This window comes from Glycine max, chromosome 11 (genome assembly GCF_000004515.6).
Source record: "Glycine max cultivar Williams 82 chromosome 11, Glycine_max_v4.0, whole genome shotgun sequence".
NCBI classification, from domain to species: Eukaryota; Viridiplantae; Streptophyta; class Magnoliopsida; order Fabales; family Fabaceae; genus Glycine; species Glycine max.
The window spans coordinates 18,293,361-18,302,867 of NC_038247.2; the positions used below are offsets into that span (position 1 = coordinate 18,293,361).

At 31.4% G+C, this 9,507-nt stretch overlaps 1 protein-coding gene across 1 annotated transcript; it reads left to right on the top strand.

The window, feature by feature from the left end:
• Positions 1-3,852: 3,852 nt before the first annotated feature.
• On the top strand, positions 3,853-8,613 carry LOC100803275 (G-type lectin S-receptor-like serine/threonine-protein kinase At4g27290). The gene is made up of 7 exons (XM_006591098.4): positions 3,853-5,317; positions 5,751-5,882; positions 6,052-6,203; positions 6,281-6,491; positions 7,179-7,416; positions 7,511-7,661; positions 8,099-8,613. The coding sequence occupies exons 1-7, from the start codon at positions 4,054-4,056 to the stop codon at positions 8,408-8,410; spliced, it is 2,460 nt and encodes an 819-aa protein (XP_006591161.1). The 5' UTR covers positions 3,853-4,053; the 3' UTR covers positions 8,411-8,613.
• The last annotated feature ends 894 nt before the right edge of the window (positions 8,614-9,507 follow it).

The window sequence follows — 9,507 nt, forward strand, 5'->3', positions numbered from 1 at the left end:
ATAAGCAAGACAGAGGTACATAGTGGCTTTGATACCAAATGTAAAAAATATACATACACTGATCTAAACATGCAAATAAATTTAAATAGCACATTTAGACCAAACAGCGGAAATTAAAAGAATTACGAGCGTACCTCCAGCCATTGCAAATTGAACGGGGAGCGGCGCACACACGAACCTGAAAGACAGTTTTGTTCTTCCAGACCCTTACTCACTCTGAATAGATGGTGTAATTTTTCCTGAATAGAGAAGTGGGTTTGGTGATACAAAACTGAGAGCACCCCATCCTATTTATAGAGTCTGTCCATCACAGAGCTCTCTCAACTTGTTATCAGAACGTGAGATAGGAAGTTATCAGACGTGAGATAAGAAGTTATCAGTACGTGAGATGATGGGTACGTGATTTGTTACTGAAGGTGGTTGCAAATATATTTTGCAAAGATATGGGATGAATGTGGATGGAAAATGGACCAGATTCAAAATAACTAATTTTTTCAAAAATAATAAAATTAATTAATTAAAAGAACGTGGAGGTGAACGTGCACTTCCAACAGTAAGTACTTGTAAGAGTACAAAAATATGCAAGACAAATAGCTCCAACTAAGCATTTAAGGTTTAATAATCCTAGTTAAGGTCGATTGAAGCTTGGCCGACTAATTTAAAATCATATTTTTTGAACAGTAAAATCAAATTACTTTCTAAAATAACATGATTTATGGGTTAATGGTGACCCTAGCTCCATATTAATATGAATTGTATGGAGCTAAGGTCTCATAGGACCATTATGCAAGGCCAAGTGGGTTGGCCCGAGAGCCTAAGACCAAAATAACAGCTTTAAATACAGTACAAGAGATGATTGAAAAATAGTGTAACCAATCATGCTATAGGGAATTAATAGATGCATAGTTGAAACCTTGGATGCTTAGTTGGAGGTATAGCCTTGCAAACAACTGCTTCAAGCATTCTATTCGAATCAAGTTTGAGGCACCAATTGATAAGTTGATAAACTCTAAACAAGAATCCCAACACCTTTGGTACTTTCATCCTTCATCCAACTCTGACAGTTCTATTCCATATACTATCCCAATCACAATCAAATGAAGAATGATTTCAGGTTCGATGCTCGAGGCAGAGCCAAGCCTATGGCAGCTCAGACCACGGGAAGAATGAAGGCATAACAAAGCTCTTTTGATCATAATTGTGAATATCTGATCGATGGAACGGTTCAATCCAAAACCAATGGCCTAGCCAGTCCTGTTAAGATATCGGACTAAAAATACATCGATCCAGATCAATCCAATTTGATCCTGCTGGATCAAAGTTTAGATGCATAACAAAAGATGCTTCGGTTAAACTTTATCTTTGTTACATCCGAATCTCCTAATAATTGTTATGTAAGAAGATAAATAATTATTATTTTAACTTTTTAATATAATATTAATTATTTTATTCTATCTTTTTTATAGAATATTATTTTATTTTATTTATATTTCTTATTATATTAATAATGAACAATCAAAACTAAAAATGAATTAATGATGATAAAGATTTTTGTATTTTTGAAGTAGATGATAAAGATTAAGTTTATATAATTATTATTCTCTTTTACTTATTTTTTATTGTGTAAAATAACTTAGGACAACAAAATTGAAAGTAACTTTTAATCTCAATTGTTAGATGCATCTGAACTATCCATAGAAGGCTAGGCATAGACACACAGAGCAAAAAACACTTGGGTTAGATTATATTTGTAGTTCCTTATTTTTAAATTTAAATTTAAATTTATTTTTATCTTTTATCTTTCATTTTGTCTTTTATATCTTAAATTTGGATTAATATGTCTTTCTGGAACATAAAGCGATTTTAAATTATTTTTTTGAGTAATTTAATGCATGAAATTTGTCTTTTAATAGGCATAAATATATTTTTAATCTCTTAAATTTGAGGGTTTATCTTTTTTAGTTCCCTAAATTTAGATCTACATTTTTTTTCCTTAAATTTACATAATGTTTGTTTTTGGTTCATCTTGTGGTAAAAAACCTCCATAAAAACCGGGCATCAAAACGGCAAAAAAAAAAAAAAATAGTTAGGAACGAATAAAAAAAATGTTTTAAATTTGGAGGACTAAAAAAATTAATTTTTTATTTAGAATATTAAAAAAGACATATCCCTTAATTGAAGGGACTAAAATATAACTAAGCCTCTTTGAAATTACATATTTATTTTTGGGCAAATTACATTGTATGTTCATAGTTTCTTGAAATTTCACGTGATATAGACGCCTCTATTTATTTGAAACATATTTCCAGATAAAAAAAAATCAACATATTTAGTCTCCAATTTTCATAAATTAATAAATTTGTTCCTACTGTAAAATTTAATGCTTCGGCCTTTGAGTTTTTAACATGGTAGGATTATATTTCCTCTGAATCGGTTTGTTTAAACTTATTTGCTAGAATAAAAAAAATTTAAATAAAATAATTTTTTTTAAAAATAAATTAAATGTTTGTGTGATGTAAATATCATGTCACTCTTTAGACAATATGACATCACCTAATTAAAGGCGTGTGTATATGGTCAGATTAGGAATTAATGATGAAAATAGATAATAAGGATTAAAGGTATAGACCGAAAATAAGTAAAGGTGTGAACAAAAAAATAAGTTTAGACGCGGTCAACAAAAAGTTTAAGGATAAAAAACATAAATACTAAAAAGTTTAGGAAAAACAAATACTAAATCCTTAACTTAATATATATTAACTAAATTGACATTATTTGTTTATTAATATATGCTTAAATATATATTTGGTTTCCATAATTATTATTGTTGTTTGGGTTTTGGTCCTTATAAAAAAAATTTAAATGGTCCTCATAAATATTTGGTCCTCGTAATATATTATTCTTTTTTGTTCGTATAATATTTTATTCATTTAAATTGGATTTTTTAAACATTTGATAGAGACTAATAGTAAATTATTTACATATTATAATCTAAAACAAAAAAAAACTATAATATAAGGACTAAAATGACGAGGACAAAAAAAATTAAAAAAATAACTTTATAAGTCCCATGAAAAAAGTAATTGCATTTCAATGGGAGCTTATATGAAAGTCAAGACTATGGTTCCATACGTCCATATCAAGACAACCTGTCAGCTGTAGTAGTAATTACATATCTCATCATTCACAAAAAAAAAAAAAAAAAAAACAAAAACAAAGAGTAGTTACATATCTCATCAAGTACATTGGCCCAAAGGGCGTGCTAAGACATTGTTAACTTCCTTGTTCCGGTCCCTCTTTTCATTCATGTTACAACTTGCACTTACCCTTTCTTATCCCGAAAATGAATTCTCTCATTTGAATTTTCACACCACTGCTTCATGTAAAAATATTGTGTTCATTTCTCTCTTCTTAGAAACTGAATAAATAGGATCGAGTTAAAAAATTTCTAGGGTTAGCTAGTTTTTAATTATGTCTAACAAGAAATTTTAGTTAGTTTTTAATTTTTTTATTAGCTTAAAAATTTATTTGAATATTCGGTAAATAAATTTTTTAATAATTTCTTTAATTTTTTAAAACGTTACTTGAAATAACGTTTTTAAAACACTAATTTTTAATTTTTTATATTTTCTTTTACTTTTATCTTTAATATATTTATTCATTTTTATTGTTATCTTTTTAAAATAAATCATAATTTTATTATTTTTATTTCATTTTATATTTTTTAACTACTTCAACCATTAATTTTTAGTTATTTGCTAACTTTTCAATTTTTAACTAATTTTTCAGTTAATTTTGTTCAACATAACCTAAAGATACATGCAAATTTTTCATATGTAATAGACGCGTAAAAATTCAACATGAGAGAATTTGTTGTCTTGTTATTGGGATGTCGGTCCAAAAATGCAGCCTCAATGTTAGTTTGAAGACTTTTCAATTGTACACAGCAAGGTCATGCCACGAGCTTGGACTCACCCTTTTCATTCAAATGAATTTTGATTAAATGAACTTTGGAGGCCTGTTGTAACCATGGCAAAACAATCATAAACACGAATGTTAATAATGGTCCGATTTTTCTTCTTCTGCTTCTTCATTTCCACGTTATTAATACAAGGCACCCTCGCTATAATTACTCCAAATGAGTCAATCCAAGGCAATAGGACCCTAGTTTCTTCTGCTGGAACTTTTGAAGCAGGATTCTTCAACTTTGGAAATTCACAAGGCCAATACTTTGGTATATGGTACAAGAACATATCACCAAAGACTATTGTGTGGGTTGCCAACAAAGATGCCCCAGTTAAAGACTCAACAGCATTTCTCACACTAACACATCAAGGAGATCCTGTTATTCTTGATGGCTCAAGGAGTACTACTGTGTGGTTCTCCAATTCATCAAGAATTGCTGAGAAACCAATTATGCAGCTTCTAGACTCGGGAAATCTTGTTGTGAAAGATGGAAACAGCAAAAAAGAGAATTTTTTGTGGGAAAGTTTTGATTACCCTGGTAACACTTTTCTTGCAGGAATGAAACTTAGGACAAACTTAGTTTCTGGTCCTTATAGGTCTCTCACATCTTGGAAAAACGCAGAAGATCCCGGTTCTGGTGAGTTTTCATATCACATAGATGCTCATGGATTTCCTCAACTGGTTACTACAAAGGGAGAAATTTTATTTAGCAGAGCAGGGTCATGGACTGGCTTTGTTTTCAGTGGAGTTTCTTGGCGAAGAATGCTTAGCCTTGTAACTTTTTCGCTAGCGATTAATGACAAGGAAGTCACTTACCAATATGAAACCCTGAAGGCTGGAACTGTTACTATGTTAGTGATCAATCCATCAGGCTTTGTGCAACGTTTGTTATGGTCCGAACGGACTGGGAATTGGGAGATTTTATCAACTCGTCCCATGGATCAGTGTGAATACTATGCCTTTTGTGATGTGAATTCTTTGTGTAATGTTACTAACTCTCCAAAAACATGTACATGCTTGGAAGGTTTTGTACCCAAGTTTTATGAGAAATGGAGTGCATTAGATTGGTCTGGTGGGTGTGTTAGAAGAATAAACTTGAGTTGTGAAGGTGATGTGTTTCAAAAGTACGCAGGAATGAAATTGCCAGATACTTCTTCTTCTTGGTATGACAAGAGTTTGAACCTTGAGAAATGTGAGAAATTGTGTTTGAAAAACTGCTCTTGTACAGCATATGCAAATGTAGATGTTGATGGGAGAGGGTGTTTGCTTTGGTTTGATAACATTGTGGATTTGACAAGACACACAGACCAAGGACAAGATATTTACATACGGCTTGCAGCTTCAGAGTTAGGTATTTTTTTCATTTCCCATATTGTCATCTTTTAGATTTCAGTCAAACATGACAGAAAGAAATGTATAAAATGCGTTTAGTTGAGTTTGTACAATGAAAATCCACATTCTATGATGGTGAACCTTGAAGGCAGCTTTTGGTGTGTACAATTTCTGAAAGAAATTCATTTACTTGTTGAAGAAAGCAGAACAAGAAAAGAGAAGGAATGTTTTGTGGTAACAAGAATAATAATTAGGTGGTTCTTGTTGCTGGAATTGTGACATAGAAAATAGTTTATACACCAATGCTAGGTAGTCAATCATTTTGTCACAGTATGTGATCTGAGATTTTTTTTTTATTTGCCCTTTATTTGCGTTCTTTTTTCTTTTTATCCTAAACTGCAATCTTCATGCAGCTTGTTTGTTGATGTAGAATGCTTTGTTATTCCTCACAGATCATAGAGGGAATGACCAGAGCTTTGATAACAAGAAGCTTGTAGGGATAGTAGTAGGCATTGTTGCATTCATCATGGTACTTGGATCGGTCACATTCACATATATGAAGAGAAAGAAGCTCGCAAAGAGAGGTGAGTTTATGAAAAAGTAGAATTTGACACTTAATGATATACTCAAAAATTAGAATGTAAATTAACTATGAGAATGAAGAGAAGTTTTCAATTCTTAAGTCTCATTCATATTCTTCCTTATATTAAATTGTGAATGATACCAAATTGGTATCTCCTACCTTTATTTCAGAGATGCTAAAAATATTTCACTGGAAATACAAAAGGGAGAAGGAAGATGTGGAGTTATCAACAATATTTGATTTTTCAACCATCTCTAATGCTACAGATCAATTTTCACCCAGTAAAAAGTTAGGAGAAGGTGGCTTTGGACCAGTATACAAGGTAGTTAAATTTTACATCAAATAAGCTTCGGTTAGTAGGATAAATCATCTTCACCAAAATTTCAAAATTATTGTCAGGGTTTATTGAAAGATGGACAAGAGATTGCAGTCAAGAGGCTTGCAAAAACTTCTGAGCAAGGAGCAGAGCAGTTCAAAAATGAAGTCATGTTGATGGCAAAACTTCAGCACCGCAATCTTGTAAAACTTCTTGGATGTTCTATTCACCAAAAAGAAAGGCTCTTGATCTATGAATACATGTCCAACAGAAGCTTGGATTACTTCATTTTTGGTTTGAAATTTCACACTATGCAAATTTTGGCTTTTCATTTTGCTTTTGCTGTTATAGTAGAAACTCTTTAAATTAATACTCGGTAAATTAATAAACTCTCTAAAATAAATTTATCCGGTCCCGACTTGAGCCAATGTAAAAAATTAAAAAACTCAATAAAATAATAAGATAATAATTTTTCGTGAGATCCCTTTATAATTTTCGATCTCAAGAAAATCATAAATTAATAATTTATAGAAACTGAAAAAAATATATTACACTCTATTGAAATATGATTTAATAGTTGTCTGTTTTCCTTTAAAGTTCAAGTCTATTTGGAGCTCATCTCTAACTTTTCTTATTGCATTCAATATATGTCAAACTTGCTTAAGAATACATTGAACACATTTGTTCCTCTTGTTTACATTTACTGTACTTCAAAAGTCATTATTGATTTCCAATCCATATGAACACAGTAGTTACTAATTTACGTTGAATCCCAAGGTTTGCTGCAACATAATTCTAAGAGGCATAGACTAATTTACCTTTTTGTTTGGTATGTGCAGTATAATTACTTAAAAACTCTTTAAATTAATAATTATTAATTTATCAATAAATTAATAATTCTCTAAATTAATAAATTTTTTGGGTCCTGACATTATTAATTTATAGAGTTTTAACTGTATGTAGTTAATTGAAATTTGTCAGATTCAACACAAAGTAAACAACTAGATCTGACAAAGCGCCTTCAAATCATCGATGGTATTGCTCGAGGGCTACTCTATCTTCATCAAGACTCTAGATTAAGAATCATCCACAGAGATCTCAAAGTTAGCAACATTCTTCTAGATAATGATATGAATCCAAAGATATCAGATTTTGGTTTGGCTAGAACATTTGGAGGAGATCAAGCTGAGGCTAATACAAATAGAGTGATGGGAACATAGTAAGTACTGAGTACTTAATGAGTCAATTAAGTAGTTTTACTATGTTGCAACCCCATTTGACATCCAAATTGTTATTTCATGGTTATGCTGCAGTGGTTATATGCCTCCTGAATATGCACTTCATGGACGTTTTTCAATCAAATCTGATGTATTTAGCTTTGGTGTAATTGTGCTGGAGATAATAAGTGGGAGAAAGAATCGGAATTTCCAAGACTCTGAGCATCATCTTAATCTTCTTAGTCATGTAAGTTTTTAAAGTCTATTTATTTATTTATCTTGATGTATTATATATTTCTAGCTGCAATCATCCAATACTACCTGTTTAGGTTGTATACTAATAAAACATCTTGGATGCTCTAATCTGAATAGATAGCAATGAACAGGTTAGAAATTTAGAATAAAAATATATTTATACTTGATTCATATAACTAAAAAAAGTCAAACAATTGAAAGTAAACTCATTTATGTTCAAAGCCTTGACTTTTGGCCACTCCTTTAGCATGAAATTGACTTTAAAATAGTTCTTCAACCTCTAACAAGTGACTATATTTGAAAAATTCAAATATGATGAACTTTTATTAAGTTGTCTTTCAAAACTCTTGAACTTATGTTAGCAATGAAAACTTCAAAAAAAATTGAGTAGGCATTGACTTTCATTTGTTGGCTTTCATGACATTTCAGGCATGGAGACTGTGGATTGAAGAAAAGCCACTTGAGCTAATAGATGACCTATTAGATGATCCAGTCTCTCCACATGAAATACTGAGATGTATTCATGTGGGTCTGCTATGTGTGCAACAAACACCTGAAAATAGACCCAACATGTCATCTGTGGTTTTAATGTTGAATGGTGAAAAGTTGTTGCCTGATCCAAGCCAACCTGGGTTCTACACAGGAACAATTCAGTATCCAATTCAGCTAGAATCTTCTTCGAGAAGTGTTGGAGCATGTTCACAAAATGAAGCTACAGTGTCCTTGTTAGAGGCACGATAGAAGAATACTAGTGTGTTGATGATACAAGGAATAAGGATTTTAGGAAGAACTTTATTTACAAATTAATTGGAATATAAAGCACTTGTAAATATTTGGGATAGAACTCAGAAAATAACTTATGATACGATTAAAGAGATAAATGAAAGCATACAAATATGATATAAATATAACAATAATATAATTATAACAACAATATAGGTATAACAAGGCTCAACTTTGGTATAGTTCGCATCATTTTAACACTCAACATGTAACATCACTTGTCCTAGAATTTAATCACAAATCACATTTCATGTCTTCATGATTAATCACATATTCAAGACAACACATCTCAAATACAATACTGCATCTCACACTAAAACAATTCATTATACACCATCACATAACAAGTCACAATGATCATTACACATGCGTTATCCAACAGATTCACTAAGACTAAATCATATATGCAATGTGATACCATGTCAGTGAAAGACATTGTCGAACGCATAGGAGTACATGATAAGACATACCACACAATTGTAAGTCATGTCACTCTCACTAGGTAAAATCATAGTTAGACCAGTTAGGGTTACGCTATTTTGCGAGAATGCTTCAATCATGAGAGATCGGCACAAGCTTAAAGTGATTCAACTCGTCGGGTTCCCACAGTGGTCACAATACTCATTGCGCATTAACTCGTCACCCTTAAAGGGCTTATAGTCGTGTGATTGTATGGTTCATAGCTCATAACTGAATGCACACAATATCTCAATACATGTGTGATATCACAATTTAACACATACTCAACTTGACACATACACACAGTCAATCACACTTTCATAATCTCAAGACATCACGTTATCATGCCTCATGCATCATATACATATCACACAGTAATAATATTAATATGTTATGTTCATATGACTAATCATCTCATTAAAACAGGCGTTTAAAATCATATATGTACCATTGAAGTTTGAACTATGCAATTCACACAACTACTCAATTGTTTTCAAAATCATTTTAACTTATCGCGCCTCAAACTGATTCAACTCGTCAGTTTCCCACAGTGGATCTCATCACAATACTCATCGCGCATTAATTCATCGCACTTA

Coding starts and splice junctions, on each gene's coding strand:
- LOC100803275 (XM_006591098.4), top strand. CDS start 4,054: ATGTTAATAATGGTCCGATTTTTCTTCTTCTGCTTCTTCATTTCCACG. Junction 5,318..5,750: donor GCTTGCAGCTTCAGAGTTAG/GTATTTTTTTCA, acceptor TATTCCTCACAG/ATCATAGAGGGAATGACCAG. Junction 5,883..6,051: donor AAAGAAGCTCGCAAAGAGAG/GTGAGTTTATGA, acceptor CCTTTATTTCAG/AGATGCTAAAAATATTTCAC.